The sequence below is a fragment of the Agelaius tricolor genome, unplaced genomic scaffold (genome assembly GCF_023055355.1).
Source record: "Agelaius tricolor isolate 1412-34295 unplaced genomic scaffold, bAgeTri1.0.p SCAF_3, whole genome shotgun sequence".
Taxonomy (NCBI): domain Eukaryota; kingdom Metazoa; phylum Chordata; class Aves; order Passeriformes; family Icteridae; genus Agelaius; species Agelaius tricolor.
Window position 1 is genome coordinate 8974623 of NW_027269263.1, and position 18270 is coordinate 8992892.

At 40.9% G+C, this 18270-nt stretch overlaps 1 protein-coding gene across 2 annotated transcripts in view; it reads right to left on the reverse strand.

Moving 5' to 3' along the window:
• The window catches only part of TBXAS1 (thromboxane A synthase 1), a 232264-nt gene that overhangs the window by 149004 nt on the left and 64990 nt on the right, over positions 1–18270 (reverse strand). Inside the window, exon 3 of one of the 2 annotated variants that reach the window (XM_071422377.1) lies at positions 3031–3083. In XM_071422377.1, coding sequence (XP_071278478.1) covers positions 3031–3083 — 53 coding nt within the window. Of the gene's footprint in view, positions 1–200; positions 286–3030; positions 3084–18270 lie in introns of those variants that run through there. The other variant, XM_071422378.1, reaches the window with a different exon arrangement.

The window sequence follows — 18270 nt, forward strand, 5'->3', positions numbered from 1 at the left end:
TCTCAGAGCAATCAACTGCCCACTTGGGGCTGTGTCATATTTTCTAGAATCACTAGTAGTATGTTGTTGAGCCAAGAATATATTACTTATTTTGGCAGATTTCTTTTACTCCAAATCAGTTCTGTAAAGCCATAATGATGCAATTGCAGCAGAGCAGTCAAAGGCATATTAGGTGCATACAGAAAGGAAAACTAACTCACCCTCACATTGTAGAAGTTGCTTTTCCAATTCCATAAAATATGTTGTCCCTCTTTATTTCTCTGTCTGCTTTTATCACCTATTTCCAATCAGAAGCAATTAACCTACAAGTGAAATGGAACACTGGATATGATGGAGGTGAGAATAAAGTAACATAGCATTAATATTCATCCAAAAAATGAGTGGTGTAAATCACTTCCACAGCAAACAGCTACTCTCCTACAGAACTCTTATGTGAATAGGGGAATATTCAAGGCACATCTTAAGTATTAGTACACTGTTTTCCAAATAGGATTCCTTTCAACTTCATTTTTGCTAGGAGAAATAGCACACATACTTTAGAGGAAGCATTTTTATAGAAGGTACTCCAAATCATAGCTAAATCAAAGATTTCCACTGTTGCAGGACCTCTTCAAAAGTCACATCAGTGGCTTGGATTACCCTGTTGAATAGATATGCTTCATTCTCTGCTTTTGCACCAAACCAGAGCTGTTTGTTTCTGCCTTGGCCTCCATCTTAGGCCACCTCTGTATGAAAACAGTTTTCACAGCACAAACTCACAACTGATGACTATTTGCATTGTCTGTCTTTATAAAATATCAGTACCATCACCTCTCCTTTGGATTTGCACACAGGAGCAAAGGGAAAAAAAAGCTTTTGTGACCTACAAAAGCCTTATTTGAAATAATTCTCTCCGACTTGAGGCCTTTTGGAATGGAAGGGATATATTGTTTTGACTTGATTAAAGCTGAAAAGTTGATTTGACATCCTGTTGTCAAGGAAACCAATTCACACACAAAAGAAAACAGTTGTGATGGTATCATTCAGACTATTCAAGTGACCTTAGGAAGAAAAAAAGGCTTCAGTTCCAAAGATTTGTATTCAACTCACTTCACCACTGTAGAAATAAAGATCATTGCTCTTTATGCTTATTGGAAAGCAGTTTTCAATCTGGGAAAAGAAAAATGCCACATCTTCTTCCATCTGCCAGATCCAATACTTTTCTGGGAATATACACCTAAACACACCTACCATTTATTTGCCTGTTTCAAAGAACCATAGAAAGAATCACACTGAAGACTCATAGGGAAGGAGAAAGAATTTCTTTAATTGACAGGACTGTGATAAATACCCCCTGACACATGCCCCACCTATTGAACAGCAGCTTGCAAGCCAGGTTTCAAAACATCTTCCTTCAACTACAAATAGACCTTACCTCAAACACAGCATTGTTTGCATCCAGCTTTGTTTTCCTGGGAGACATGAAAAAACAGCTTTTTTTTTTCTCTGCCAGCCTCCTAGTTCCCTCACAAATTGAGTTTTCCATGCAATGCAATAAATGAAATTTACCTATGCTCACTCTTCCTACCGAGAGAATCCCAAAGAGCCAGAACCATCCTGGCTGACCACGACCACCATCATCCAGCTTTGCAGTCCGTGCAAGTCTCACAGAGGTTTCATTCCCTAACAGCCAGGAAGTAGACTGAAGAAATGAAACTTCCTATCTGCTCACACACTGTAATTATACATCTCTTTCTCCAATTACATAGCCTTGCCTGGCTGAGTGAGCAGACAGATGACTAAATAGCAACTTGTCTCAAATTCAGCTTAGAGAAAAAAATAAGCATGATATTAATAAGGAGGGAAGTATACTGAGGAATAAATGCCAGTGTTCTTACATTATTGTCATTTAAGGGCATCACACCAAAGGTCACAGAGATAATAAGCCTCAGTCACTTTCCATTTGTTACACAACATACAAATTGCCGCAGCATTAATGAATATCTTTTCCCATTCTTGGCCAGCAAAGACACTGCATTATTTCCTTCTAGACAAGTACCTAACCCTTGGAATTCATTATTTCCATCACTTCTTGCAGCACTTTGTCCTTAGGGCTGAGCATAAATGCCACAAGGTGGCTGTGAATGAAGCATCAAATGCCTGAGCCTGACTTCTTTCTGCTAGAGCTTTTTTGCTGGGAGAGCATACAGAGCTCATTGGTATCTTTTGTAATCAAATATGTATACACACAGACATTCATATGTGCCCTCTTACAGGTATCTTAAACTCCTTGCAGACCATGGGAAGAAGAAAAAAAAGACATTTTCATAATTTGTGGATATTGCCAGATACATATATATTGAAATAATAGTTATGCTACAAACACCAACTGAACACAACAATAGGAGATACCAGGGGACAACTACATTTCCACTTAAAATGATGACAACTGGAAAGTAAGTAGTTCTTGGAACAGAAATGACATTCATGGAAATGTGGAAGGGCTTCTATGAAGGGATATTATGCTTAAACCCTCTTTACTTCTAACAAACTGCTAAGAGAGCACAGCTGAGCTATAGAGAGAGGAATGCCTCATTTCTAATCTCTACTTCATTGTATTTTAAGTTTAGGAATTTTGCATAAATATAGATAGCAACAGCTGAACCAAATTCTTACTATTTCATAAACTGAGGGGATTTTAAGATGACAAATTATTATTTCCACTGTTCAGTGAAAGCATAAAGAATATGCAGATGAAAAGAGAATATTGAAGGCTGGTAGCTTTGTACAGTTCTGAAAAGGACTAAACTTTAAGTACATAATTAAAATAAGAGAGAGAAAAATGAAGTGCAATCCCAAATGCTGAACTAAAATAAACCAAGAGTTTTTTCTGCATGTAATCAAACCACCTCCACCTCTGTCCCCCAAACTGAAACACAGCACTCTGCATTTACGATGAATATCTTATCTTGGTATTTTCTCCTCTCCCACCCAACAAACTCAAAGAGCAAGAGCCAGAAAGAAGAAAGCTGACAGCACTGCTAGGCTTACCCACAAACAGGTCCATACTCTCTTATGAGTTTTGTGTGGCTTTCCCAAAAACCCTGGAAGAAAGAAAAAAAACCACAACATTTTAGAGAATTGCTTAGCAGAAGCTCTATTACACACTGTTTCTACCACTCACACAAAGCTTTGAACCTCAGCCAGGAGAACCATGGCATTAACTCATAACTTCACCTTTCTAATATTGTCCATACGTGACAAACGTAGAGTCTAGAAAGGATGGCTGGAAAAGCAAATCCCAACCCCAAAAAAGATCTGGACAGCCATGAAACATGTTTTCATCAATGTTTTATTCTCCAAAATTTGTTACCATTTCGTGATTTAATATTTTTAAATTAAATTCATCATTTTGGTCCTGACTCAATTTTTTTCATATATGCAAATGGATGGAAAACTAACGGATAAATTAATAAGGGGATATGTATATGACTTACTACACAAAAGGGAAGCACAGGGAATATGGCAAGGTCATCTTGTTTTGGTTTTAGTCCCATTATTAAAAAAAGCTTCAAACCTGCCAACTGAGAGTTTAGCACAAGGCAGTCAGCTGGTACATTCCACAGAATAGTAAGCAGATTTCTTTTTTAAAATTTTTACTATTTTTACTGTCTTCCATTTTCATAATTGAAGAAAATTCGTATTCATTTATCTAAATAAACCTGTCACTATACTCAATTGTTAGTGTCTTAAATGAATTCAAATTGATCAATCTAAAGAAGGTGTGCAAAATATATAATATCCCTGAAAATGAACGATAAAAAATCTGTTTTAATGAAACTGCAATATTTCAGGACTGTGCTCCATTGTGTTTGCAACTTGTCTATGGAAAAAGTAACCCATTTGATTGCATTAATCTGCATTTATATTAATGGAAGACAGACTATCATGATCTATTTTCATTCTTAAGAGAAAATTCACTAAAAAAGTAGAATACTTATGTCTCATATTGAATCTTTCTTGTTTTTTACAACATCCCACAGAATATTAGCTAGAACAATACAACTACTGTAAATACATCTACTGCTGACATAAATAAACAAACCCATGTAACGTGCGTATGCTTTGAGAGTATTTTGCCACACACTAAGCAAAAGAAAATCTGGTAACCAAAAATAATGATCCAGCTTAACATCCTTGGGTGATAACATATTGTCCAAATTAGCAAAGCACTTGCCACCACCTACAGACCTCATAGAGTCCCTCAATTTTTTTTTTTTTATTCTTAAAGTACCGTTGTGCCTTTTTTTTTGTAATCCTGGACTTGTAACAAGTTTTTATTCTGCAGAACAATATGTTCCCAGTTTAAGGCAAGAACTCTAGCTTCTCCTTCAGCTACAAAAACCACAGGATGACAAAACCACAGGATGACTTGTAAGAAAATACGCTGAAGATAAAATTATGAAAGAGGTGGATTAGATGACAGCCTGAGGAGAATGTATATTGCCTGAAAATCATATATATTCTCCCCTGAAAAATTCTTCACTACTAAGGTAAGCAGAAAAGCCTCACATATTAGCACAGAGAAGGTAAGGTGGACAAAGGCTTTGTAACACCAGAAATACAGACAGCTAACTCAAAAAGGCTTTTTTGCCTGCAGACGCCATGGGAGGGGAAAAGGCACACACACATTCACACCGACCTGCATTTTTGCTACAGAGATACACAGCCTGCAATTGCTGCGATTTCAGCACTACAAAGGCTGTCTGCTGGTGCAAGGGGGTATCCTGGGGTCAGATTCTGCAGGCAGCCGTTTCAGGCTGGCCCAGCAGGCTGAGCCCACGGGCACACTCTGACCACAGTGCCCAGGAGAGCAGCACAGGCTGCACAAACACAGTGAGACTGCCAGCCACAAAGGGCACGGCTCGAGGTCACCACCACAGCCCCACCAGGGTGCAAAGAGCTGCTGTGTCACAGCCCCATTGCTTGGGCAGGGCAGAGGAACTTCCAGCCCTGTGGGGCAATGCCAAGTCAGGTCTGATCTCCAGCCCACTCCCCTCCTAGGCTGAGCCTGCAGCAAGGACACCCACGCTGCAGCCTGAGCCCTGCCTGCTCGCTGCGCTTTGGATTGCGAGCACGCACATAGGTATTGCACTTGCTGTACCCACCAGCTGCATTCCAGCGAGCCAGCAGGATATTAACATTTTCAAGAAGCCTAGGCTTTAAATGATTCAGTGAAAAAGCCTTCCAGAAAGCCAGCTTCTTGGAAGAACTGCTTCTGGCTCACTACATTAGGGGGGGTCAGGCAGAACACATTTCAAATCAGATCTGTTAACCAGTAACTGGTTTTCCACCTCCAGGACTCCTAAATAATTGCACTGGCTTAAAATTAACCACACTTATTTTTTTTTTCCCTAAAGTGAAAAGTACTAGCCTGCAGGATGGGGGAAGAGAAGGAGTTGAAAAGCACCTGGGAAAGACCATGAGAAAGCATCCTCAGGAGTAAAAGAAGCCTTAATTCTCCACATTCCAGGACACTTTCTCATACCATGCAGACTGCACAAACATACTCACCACTACCAGCCTCCACTGTGCACCCCTGAGACCCACTGCTGTCCTGGCCTCCTCCAGGGCCTGGTAAGCACCTGGTAGCAGGTCTTGTGGCAGCAGGCCTGGGAAAGAGAAGCCAACAGCACACACAGGAGTCCATGGAGCTGTGTTGGCAGGACTGTAAACAGGGCAGAGAGCATGTGCACCTATCCCTTACACACCACAGTATGCCTTTCAGCTAGAGGAAGCTGCAGCCATAAAAAGGCCCCCATGTTTGCTCTTGATAGCCACAAGGAAAGCCAAGGAACCTGCATGGTCTCAGAGTGAGGGGAAATGCCACATCCACATAGCTCTGCCAGTTTTGCAGCATTATCCCCAAATACAGCCTCCAGTAGACAGGTACCCAGAAAACATCCTTGCCTTCTCCCCTGAGTCATGTTTGAAGCTCAGCAAGCCTCATAAGTGCTTTTGGTAACTTACACTGGCTGAGTTTGGTTTGCTTCGCTTCAACCAATTATTGCAGACTTGTCCATGTTTTATAATTGCACTTGTACTTAGTAACTATGACATGACCAAGCACCTGCTCACAATCAGCTGCTGTTTTACAAGAAAATGGGAGTAGAGACCACCTATCTTCGCTTCCTTTCCTCATATTTATCCACTGGGTGATCTGCAGTCAAACTCAGAAATGGCACCTGCTGACTTGTACCCAGTGGCTTTAACCTCCCTAAACCAGGAATTATAACAGAGCAACATGGGGATTAGGAAAAGAATAATCAGGGGAAAATGTAAATATATGTATTCTGGTTTTTTTGAAAAGCAGAAGGAAACAAAAGAAAAAACAGTAGTATGATATGACACCTTGTGCATCAGGAAGAACTGCTGTGCATTAAACACTAAGTAGTAAAAATTAAAAGCGTAGTTAGCAATGATGTTCCAAGCTTAAAAAAAAAAAAAATCACTTAAGGTTTTCTTTGTTTGGAAACTGCAGAAGATGAGCTATCATCATCAACTCAGAAAATGGTTGGGCCAGGGGGACCTGTCACGTGTGGCCCATACAGTAAGGTCAGTCCATCATCAAACAGGATAATGCATGGGTTGGAAAAGCTTCTTCCCCTGAAGAAAGCATATTTTACAGCATCTGGTATGCCATGGAAACAGCAGCTCAAGTGGGCTGACTGCTGCACACCCAGAAGGTTCTTTGTTTACGTATCTGGCGGTTGCCTCCCTGCAGGGAATTTGCATTCTCCCCTTCCTCTGAGCGTGTATCATCGGCTGCATCTGTGGATAGAACCACTCATAAGGCCAAATCCTGCTCTCAGGGATACAGGCACAAACCCCATGGACAAGAACAAGATTTGGGTCTGCACCAGACAAAGCAAAGTCGCTGCCAGCCATTTTGCTTGAGATACCGACTGTTGAAGATTCAGTTTGAGCTGCATCCATGAAAGGGCTGAAATTGCTCAAGTATCCCCTCTCCTTTTTTTCAATAGACTCTGCCACTCCAAGACAGATACTTCAGCAATTTCCTCCTCATTGCATATTCACCTTGCTAGCTCTTCACAGCAAGGAAAAAAATCTGCAGCAATGTCATCTTTCCTCCTGGCTGAAAATGGTTGTAGGCACTAAGCCAAAGTTTTCACAAAGAGGCAGTATTTCAGGAAGAAGCTATGTATTTTGATTTTTGGGGTGTTTACCATGAGGCATATCCAACCTATTCCTTTTAGTTGCTCAATACCTGCAGATCTCATGGCTTCAAATTGAAAATGACTCAGATTGTATGGAGTCATTGTATGGAGGATGCTTTGAACATTTCAGCTTACTGCAGGTGGAAAACAAATTATGTGGTTTATGAACTTCACTGTGCTCCTTCAGGGTCATGAGATAAAATGGTTTGAAGAGAGCCACAAAGCTGGGATCCAGCAGATGCCTGCTCCTGACAGTAACTCAAACCTGGACTCCAAAATGAGTCCTAGAGAATGCAATGAGGGTAGCCCTTCAATTTTGCAGTGCACTGAATGTCACAAAAGGTACTGAGCTCTGAGAAGATGGATGTGATGAGCCCATCAAAATTCACTGCAAGTGGGAAACATTACCCATGCAAGAACAGCCAAGGGAAAAAGGCTTCTTTTGTTGCTCCTTTCTGAAAAGTATCCGATATTATCTGATGTCAGTCACTTTACCAAGACACCCTGGATTCAAACTTGCAACTCAGAAGCCAAAGATGCCACATCCTATAACTAGTCCCATATATGCTCCACCTTTATCACCCTATATCAGATGTGATGCTGTTTCATTGTGATATTAATATTCACAGAATCATTGTTCAAGTGCACACCTCATATCAAGAGATAAAAAAAATCTATACAGTTATTTATGGTACATAATGAAAATAAATATTTTTGCATCAGATTTTCAGCATTCAATGGGTTTTTGTACATCTTTTTTCTTTAGACCACCTGAAAAAGAAAATTGCTAATAACCTAGTACCCAAAATGATTTTTTTAACACAAGCTAACATTTAATTAAAGTAACCTTGTATCAGTCTGCAACCCTCTTTGAAGGAATGACCCCAGACTGTACATCAGCTCCAGTAATAATCCTAGTGAAATCACTAGGATGCCAGCAGACAAGAGGAGGAACACAGCATGAACTTCTAAGCAGCCTGATTCTGAGCTATGTACATAGTTTGTTTCCTTTGATCATTACCATTAATGGTTGTCCTCTGTGTGTAATTTGGTTTAATTTATGTGTGTGTCATTTCAGATTTTAAAAAACACATATAGCCCTTCTAAATTTATTATAGGCAGCCTTCGTACCCTTAATAGTTATTAAGAGAGGTTAGTGTTATGTAATTAAGTTAATCTCATCTGTAAAGGCTAATTAACTGAACACTAATTGAATCTGCATATGAAAATTTGGACAATGTGTTCTCATTACACAATTTAAAAAAAATTACCTGAGCTAAATACCAAACAAATTGTACATTTCTTTCCTTCTACCTTTTCAGATCTTTAATAAAAATTAAGTGGGCAGGTTATTTCTGTGTGCTGCATTAGTCCTTGTTGTCCTTAACAAAGAGCTGTTATCTCACTTCAGAGAAACAGCTTTAATCCCCTCCCTGAAACATGGCTATTCCCCTCTTGCATGAGCTCTTCCTTTCCCCCTCTGCCCTTACCCTGTGCCTTTCATTGCCCTCTTCTTCTTCTGTCACCTCTCCTACTCAGAGAGGTGACAGAAGAAGTCACTACTCCTACTTGAACCCAAAGGCTCTTGGGTTCAAGTCATATCACACAAAGGATAAGAAGGCATCCAGGTATCACCTTAACCATAACACCAAAAGGATCAGATGGCACAATACAATTCAGTTCATGCCCATTCAGCACCCCAGATTAAAGCCACCTTGGCAGCTTTGGCAGGGTGCCACCTTTTTGCCCCCAAAGACCATTCAACAATGGAGTACTCATCTCATCTTTCTCCACCTCAGTGCGCTGGCATTACAAAAGCAAGACATATTTTGGACCCTTTTCTGAGGTTTGTGTTTTCTTGAGACAGTTACTGCTTAAACCAGTCAAGTTTCCAAATGGGAATTAAGAAAAGCACATCATCTTTTCTGGTGTTTGCTGTTTCTCCCCATTAACCAGGTTAATGGCTGATTCTAATAGGCTGGTAACTGAAGAGTTGGAGGGAGGGGGAGCCAAGGAAGAGAACACACAGAGGAAAGCCTGACCTCAATAGCATGCAAGATTTCTCAGATTTTCCTCACAAAACCCACCATATGTTTTTGACATCAGAGTTGAAAGCACCTGCACTGCCCAAGTGGATGGCTGGATGGAGCAGCTCCAGCCAGTTCACAGTCCCTCAGGCACCCCATGGCAGCCCTCTCCACAGCAAATACTTAATGGAAAAATGGGATATACTGCTTTTTATCTTTCTTTAGGAAAAATAAAATTTTCTAGGTGAGGGAACAATGAAGGATGCACACAGATTTCAGTAATGCATTTGGACTGGTGGCTGGGGAACCACTGTCACACCCAAAAGGATGAAAATCAGGATAAAACCCCAAAAAACAGTAAACATCAAAGCTGTAGGGAAGTGAGTATGGACGGAGTAGAAAGAAAAGGTACAGCCAGGAAAGGAAGAAATCCACAGTTTTCTCAAGGGTCAGTCCTGGGACAAACCTTGTTCAGTGTTTGGAGGACTGAGTTTGGCACAAAAGGGAGTCAGGCTTCAGTGAAGTACGTGGTTCTGAACAGAGAGATCCTTTTCTCAGCAAGCAGAGAGACTGAGATTTTCATACCAGAAGAACTGGGTGACCTGAAGAACCTCAACAACTGCAGCAGAGGAGAGTCTTTAGTTGAAAGCAAAGCTTCATGCCCTTAGAAAGAGACTATGTTAACTCCAAGAATTTCTGCAGTAGCAGCTGAATGCTTGAAAATAAGTGAAAGTGCTTGAAAATAAGTGAAAATAAGTTTTTTCACAGAAGTGAAAAAACTGGATGGACACATTAACCATAAGATAAAGATGATGGAAAAAAGTATGATGGAAACTACAGATGTAGAGTATATGGGATAGGCTTGCTCTGGAATGCTGCATGTAAATTTGATGAGCTGCCACATTCAAAAGGAATGAATTAAAAATGGAACAACTGGAGAAAAGGGTTACAAGGATCTTTGGGGAATAGAAGGCCTGTCTTACAAGTCATAATTAGGAGAGTCCATTTTAGCTAACCAAAGGTTCATTTTAGCAGACCAAAGCAAGGAGATGTGCTTGCTGTCTAGACCTATATTGGGAGGAATCAGCAGGGAGAGAAAAATATCTATTTAATATAAAGGTCTACATTACTAAAAGATCAAAGTCATATAAACTAGCTGTGGATAAATGTTGCTTGCAATGAGATAAAAATTATTGACTATTGAAGTTGCAAGATTTTAAAAGTCTTTTAGTCAGGACAGTTGGCAAAGGAACCAAGACGTGGATACTTAGAAAAATGAAGTGTAGGATGAATAACCCAGGTCATCTACACCAGCCCCTCAAGGAGATCTACAGTCACTTCTAGAATAAGAGGGACTCTTCTCATGGAAAAGATTTACTACACATTCACATGTGCACACAGCATTCACACTTCTAGTTGACTCAACTTTCCAAGTCATTCTCATACATTAATTTGGCATACTGCAATGAGATTCTCGCTTTCTTTTTGTCTCTTTTTTTCAATCTCATTTCACTTTAGAGACCTCATTTCCTCAACTTCTTTGGGCTGTTAAATGCCAATCTGTCACAGGTGGGGAGTTGGAAGTACACAAGATTAAGCAATTTGCCAAATGCCACACAAGAAGTCAATGGTAGAGCCAGACACAAGCTGAAGGCTTCACAATCCTCCTCTCCTTGGTAGCTTACAAAAACATTCCTTCTCTGCCACAGAAACCCAGACAGTATATGAGAAAGGAAAGGAATATCAACAAATTTGATCTGTTTCTGAGCTTTCAGACATATCACATGCCTGAGGCTTTGAAGAAAGGCATGAGGAAAGGAGCTGTATATGCACGGCTAAGTCTAAAATGCTTTAAGTAGAGGGAGGTTTCTTCCTCACCCAACTATTACCTTAAGATTGAATTACTCTTATAGTATGCATAGCTACAAATGTAATTAGTCATAAAATGATCCAGACCCTCAAATTATTCCAGCTGCTGTATTTGATTCTCTGATTATTGCAATGATGAATTCTCCAGTCTGATTACACAGGCTAGAATAATATTTCTTTTTATCTGTTTGAAAGTTACCTGCTGTTAGCTTCAACCTTGTTTATATCCACTATAGAGATATAATTGCAAACTTACTATTTTTACTAGGACTATTGTCTAGATAACACTTACCCCTGCCAGGCCCTTATTTTACTTCATAGTAAATGTCACAGATGACACTTATTCAGGCTTCTAGGAACCTTTGTCCAAAACAGAAAACATGTCATTATGAAGACATGTACAAAGAGAATTACAATTTGTTCAATGTGTGTTCATGAAAGGCTCCATATGAGGTCTTACAGACTCAATGCAGTTTCTGATCCTTTGATAAACATATATTTATAAGAAGTCAAGAAACTAGAAGAAAAATAGAAAGGAGCAATGGATTTATTTCTTTTTTTACTAAAGTATGTAATTTCCACTAAATATCTTCTAAGTTGTCTTCCTTCCAAACCGAGTGCAATTCTCTCCTGCACAATCTCTACTTACATGTAATTCCACTGGATCACTAACCACCTTTGCTGCCTTAATATTACTGCATCCTCAAATTACAGCAGGAAAGCAGAGAATTACAGTGCTCTCTATAGGAGGGAGTTCATTGTACAATAGAGGACCACTGTAATGTGGATTTTCACTGTGAGCTCAATGTCTCAGATGGATTAGCATAAGCATTCAGCACATCTCACTAACGGTGAATGAATTTTATTCATTTTCTTTGCTGGCCTTCCTTAACAGAAGTAAAACAGTCATCTTCAAACATAATTTGAAGAAATGGAAACAACTTCTTGTAGGACATACAGACATGGTAGCTAAGTCTAAAGAAAACAAAGATTTGGGGAGTACTCTGACAACACAGCAACACATAACAGTTTCTGGGGGCAAGAAAACGGCATTCGGAGAAATGAAAGTTGACTTCTTTCCCAAGAAAGGGAGGCAGAGATTCCTTCCTCCAAGGAGCTCCTCCACTTCAGAAGAATGTCCCCTTCCTTCTCAGACCTATCAACAGCAGATTCCTTCAGACCGTGAAAATGTCATTTTAAAGGATAAAATGAATTAACCAAACCCATTATGAAAAAGTCTGTCTCGGGTACCACAGAGTGCAAACAGACTTTGAAATAAGCATTGGGAAAATTACACATCCATGTGCAAATCTTGCACTTACAGAATTAGGATGACAATGATTAAGCTTTCTTTTCTGATGCAAACTCTGGGCCATCTCATTCTGTTCACAGTAGTGCCTAAGTGGGCACTCTTTAGGTGGGTTTCAAGAAAACCTCATCTATGGGACACAAGATTAGTCATTCAGTGAGCAATATCTTGGCCTCCTCAGAGACATTCCCCTCATACAGTGCTAGGGGTCTGTGCCTTTGTTTATGAACTGTTTATAAATCCATGCCACCAAATTTTCTGTGACCTCCAAGTTTAAAACTATGAAACATACACTTAAGACCATCACAAGTGAAAGAAGATAATCACAAATTCAGCTCTCAAAGTTTGATCTTTCATTGTGATGACACTAAGACAGAACAGTATCCAAATCAAAGCACTAGACAGCACACAGAGTCCTGCATCGAGGGAAGAGACCTGGAAAGATCGCTACATGTGACAGACATTAATCATGCCACTTAATGCATTACTGAAAGATACCAGGACTATTTCTGTATTTTAACATGGCCAGACAAGCTCAGCTTCCTCTTGCCTAATTCCCACCTTGTATGGATGCAGTTCTCAAGCACAAAAAGAGAAAAACACCCCCATAGATTGTAGTGGCCTCTGATGGAGAGCAGAGCAGGCTGCTATCTGCAGCATGGACAGGCCAGGCATAGGCATGACAGGTTCCTTTTGCTCCCATCTATCACATGGCACCTCTGTAAGAGTCACAAGGTTAAGAACAGACACACACAAGGGCTCGAGGCGAGCCCATATGTTCAGCAGGGCAGGAGGGGGAATGTGCCTGCAGAGCAACATCTTCAGCCTAGCAATGGGAACAAACACTCCCAGTGCTTCATCCTGCTCCCAGAGCAATCTCCACCAGGTAGGACAGATCTCCCCCAAAGCACTATGGACAGAGATGGGCTGTAAGATCCTGTGCAGAACACTTATCTCTTTGGGAATACAACAAACTGTAGCCCTGATAGCCACATTACAGCAGGCAGTTGACTCTTCACCTGTTTTAAAATAACTGTTCCAGCAAAATCTCATTGTTTTCATAAGGTAAGTTACTCTTGATGTTCTGTCTTGAAGCCAAACACTGTTTAAGACCCAAGCCACTCATGCAGTAGCTTGTAGGATTTGAGCACAAAACCCAGAAACACTAGAAAGCCTTATCAGGCCTGCCTGGAAAGGGATTAGGAAGAGGCAGACAGAAACACACAATGCCAGTCCCTGTGTGGGCTGGAGAGAGGATTGCAGAGAGCATCAGGAACTGATATAGCACAAGGAAACTAAACAGGAGGCTGCAGGGGAATGAGAATTTGGGAGCTCTAGCAATCAGTAAGATCACTGGCTAGCACAGGATGCATCAAGCACAGTCAGTTTCAACTGTGACAATTTCATAGACAGAACAACTCAGGTTTGGAGGTGGGGATTCAATTGGCTCCTGTCAGCCATTCATTTCTGTTTCTAGATCATCACTAAAGGCTGAATTCTGCAGCAGCACCAGAAAAAAAGAAAACCAAAAAACTCCTTGTCAAGCCATCTGGGCTTGCTTCTTTTTTTAATGAATGATGCTGCACACCTGCAAATACCAGATATTTTACAGAGGAACCAATGCATTTATCTGTCCTTTCATAACTGAATTCATCTGCACAGGGGAAGGGAGAAAGGTGATTGGCACCCTCATTCAGTACAACACTTATGCAGGCCCAGATGCTTTGGCATAAGGCACAGAGTCCAGGGCAACAACTCCTCCTCCATATCCCTGTGAATTAACCACATCCCTAAGAGACTGGGCCACTGGCAGACAGTAACCACTGCCAGGGATATAAAACAACCTTTCCATCACATCCTCCCCATAAAGCAACCACCTGGAGGGACTGGAGAGGACAAGAGCACAACCAAGCTCCTGATGCTTCCATCATCTCAGATGGAAAACTGTCAGCACTCCTTCTCTCTCCTGCTTTTCTTATGTACGCAGAACACCTGCACAGAGCAGAGGGCCTGCACATTCCCAGGTCCAAGAGAGTCACCTATTTTAGGTAGTGCTTTCAATGCAGGGGCTTTCTTCTGAAGGCCCTCAAAGAAAAGGGGGCTCCTGCTTGGTAAACAGTAAAAAGATAAATTATGGGACATTTGAATGACTAAATATCTCCAGAAGTAAGAACCAAAATAAAATTACATGCAGTTAGAAGAGGTGCTCAAAGTTTAATCTGTCTGACATCAGTATTTTTCCTACAGAAAAAGGCACGGAGGAGTGACCACTAAACAACATGGCATCCATTCATGTCCTTGGAAGTAAAGGAACAATCCCACCATACCACTGGGAATAGCATGGGGCACCCTACAAAAGCCATGGGGAAGCTCCTACCAGTGCAACATTTAGCAACAGTGCTAGCTGATCTCTAAACCCAGCTCTTGATCAACATGAAATACTGCCATGATCAGAAGGAGAACAGACTCCAGATCTACTGCCAGGATCCCAAGGACCTTTCATAGACACAGGATGGCTTAGCTGCTTAACTTCATGGATTAAACTGGGAGGTTTAACCAATTGTGCTGGTTTTGGCTAGGGTAGAGTTATTCTTCTTCACAGTGGCTAGAATAGGGCTACGTTTTGGATTTGTGCTGAACACAGGGTTAATAATATAGAGATGTTTTTGTTATTGCTGAGCAGAGCTTACATAGAGCCACTCTAAAAACTTGGCTTCTTCATCATGGATTTGTGTTAATGCCTCTTTTTAACTCAAGATATAAATTACAGGGTTGCTGTGGAAGTAAAGAGCAAGACCCAGATGAAGAGTGTATATATCAGTCCTCTGACTCTCCTGCCAAAATTTCAGGCTAAAAATGTTATACGTACATCTCCTTACTTACATGTAGGAAAGTATCTCTATATATTCATAACAACCTCAGGTTATTATTTATACAACAATGTAGGATGCACGGGAGAGCCAGGTCCCCTAAAATACAGGCAAATATCTCAGCTCCTGCAGAACAAGTCATTCCTAGAGGATGATAGATTCAATTCAATTACAGGAACAGATATGAAGCACTGTCTTTAGAGCAGAGTTCCTCTCTCCCACAAATTTTTAACAGAGTAGCTGGACATTCAGTTTCATTACATGCCAAAATCTTTGTGCCTTGTAAAGAAAGAGGCAGGAAAAGGAATGTTAACGACCTCTTTTTACAGTAGCCAGTTGTCAGAGGGGGTGGGAGAAAACAAGCCACATGGAAAACAATTGCCAATTTGTGGTCTTGACCATTTAAAAATGGATCCCAAAATAGTCTGCTGAATTGTTTCACCCGGAGCAAAATTACCCATGAATACATATGCATGCACACAAAAACAACATCTCTTGACGCAGTGCTGATGGTGACTGCAGTCAAGGAAGAAGCGTTATTGCATTCCACATTGTGCAAAGACCACAATGCAGTAATTATTCTGAAAGGTTTTCACAAAGCACAATTATTAAGCTAACATTGTCCTATTATTGTTTGTTGCTATGGAGATAATATAATCAATATATTTTCTGGATTGATATTTTTAATACTACTAGCACATTGCCCAATATAGCAAGATTTAACTCAATGCATTAACTGATTTTAGTTTATGACTGGCAAAGTCTTGAGGCAATAGATTTCAATCCATCTCATGCCTATTATTCTATCAAGACACTTAATGTCAAAATCTCTGCTGCAAAAGCAAGTTTACTTGTTGAAAATGAGAAAAAGGATAACAAATCTGTCTGAAGAGATACAATCTTTTAAGCATGAATTTCGACTTATTTCTATTTTTCCTAAACCAAATGAAAATTACCAAACCCACTACAAAAGTAGTAGAATAGCAAGTTGGGTTTGAACTCTCAACTTAAGGTACTTATTTATCCCAGTGAGGATGTTTTGAGGCATTATCCTCCTACATGTAACACAAGCTTTTCCTGCAGCAGCAGGGACTCTGGGAAGGTGGCATCGATTGTGGCACTGTGCCAGAGGCCCCGGGGTGCTGATGCACTGGGTGTCCACGGCCCTTGTGACACCCTCTTCCTGCACAAGCTCAGGAATCACTGGCTGCCTGTGCCCATTCCCAGTGAACACACTCTTGGTCTCAATGCGTGGTGAAGCAAAATTGTTACAGCCACAGCCCTCAGTTTCCTTGCCCATAAAACTGCAAGCACGCTTCCTTTCTTTCAAGTCTCCCTCTCCAGATGATAAGGTTTCAGCATATTAAGGGAATGCTGTGTTAGGACAGTGGTAAGTCCACACAAACCCAAGTCTCAGATCTTTTCAAGACAGTAATATAATCTATTAAGAGGCTTCAATTCTGACACTGTTTTTCCAGTCTGTTACCTCGCCTGTCAAAAGATGGGCTTATCATTGCGAAACATCTTATTTAACATATATTTGCTATTATTGTTCAGAGAAGGATTTTATCATGCTTTCCCCTCCCACATGGCCATACTGGGATGAATTGCCTTTTCATCTTTTTGGTCATAGAATAGCTTGGGTTGGAAGGGACCTTTAAAGGCCTTCTAGTCAAACCCCCCTTCAATCAGCAGGGACATCTTCAACAGGATCAAGTTGCTCAGAGCCCTGTCCAAAGTTTTTGGAGATGGGAAACCTCAGTTTCCAGAAACCTGAGTCCTAAAGGTGACCATATTTTTTCGGCATAGTATATGCTTAAGACAAAATTAAGTGCAGCAGGCTAGACTTTGCATAACTAAATAAAAGGAGTTGTAGCAACATTTTGAACACCTGTTAACTCCTGTGACAAATCCTATGGTAACATTTTTGGGTACCAAAGCACGGCTTTAGCTGCCTTGGGTTAGACACCAGTATATAAGCATTTTGTCCACGGAGCATACAGATGCTTGATAAAATGTGAAATCACATCAATTCCACCTTTTCCCTTCCCTAAAGGCACTGGATTGGGTGGTCTTGTCCTTCTATGTAAAATAGGCTGGGGCTCAGTAATGTAACTTTTGGACTGTCTGGAGGGGATCCATCAGGAATGATCATTCACAGATTAAATATGTTGTCTATGCAATGCAACACATCTGGTCCTTCTGGCCCAGGGGATAAGTAATAGAGTTAGGAATGCACATTCCCAGCCCATCCCCTGCAAGTCTGCTGTGCTGACACTAATCCATGCAGATCTAGGGCTGGTTCGTGAGCCACCTCTGCCCTCTCTGCTCTGCCTGGCACAGGACATTGTCTTCCATCACATTTCTCTGTGACGCCACTTGTATTCTAAATGACACCTAATGGCTGTCCGGGCACGTGCCACAGCGTACAAAATAACCACATACATTGGGTTGCTTGCCTTCCCACCTTGTTTACTTTTGTGCTGATTTATAAACGTTTTTTTCTGCTGGACAGGGCTTAGACAAGCACACTAGAGACCGTCCTGGTTACAGAAAGGGTGTTGAGTTTCAGCACTGTGCGGGTGTGACTGCAGTTATTCCATTCCTGTGAGGAGCTTTCAGCAGCAGAAGTCAGGCACCCTTCTGTTCCCTCCCTTACCGGAAGGAGCAGGGCAAGGGAAGCGGCTTCTTTGGACTTTAATTTCCTCCTGGTGCTAAAACTAGCATGGATACTCATTCAAACAGGCTACTGTCACATGTTCAGCCTTAAAGGACACCATCTGCTAGTGCATCCGCACAGTAAAGTACTGCTTAAAGACACACCTCTCTGTCAAGTATAAGGAAAAACCTAATTTGTTTCAACACGACGCCTTAGCATGCAACAGCCCAGAAATCCTGCTAAAATAAAAACTCATTTAGCTGGAGTCAGGCAGGGAATATCAATTTTGGTAACAGGAATGATACAATTACGTTCCTTA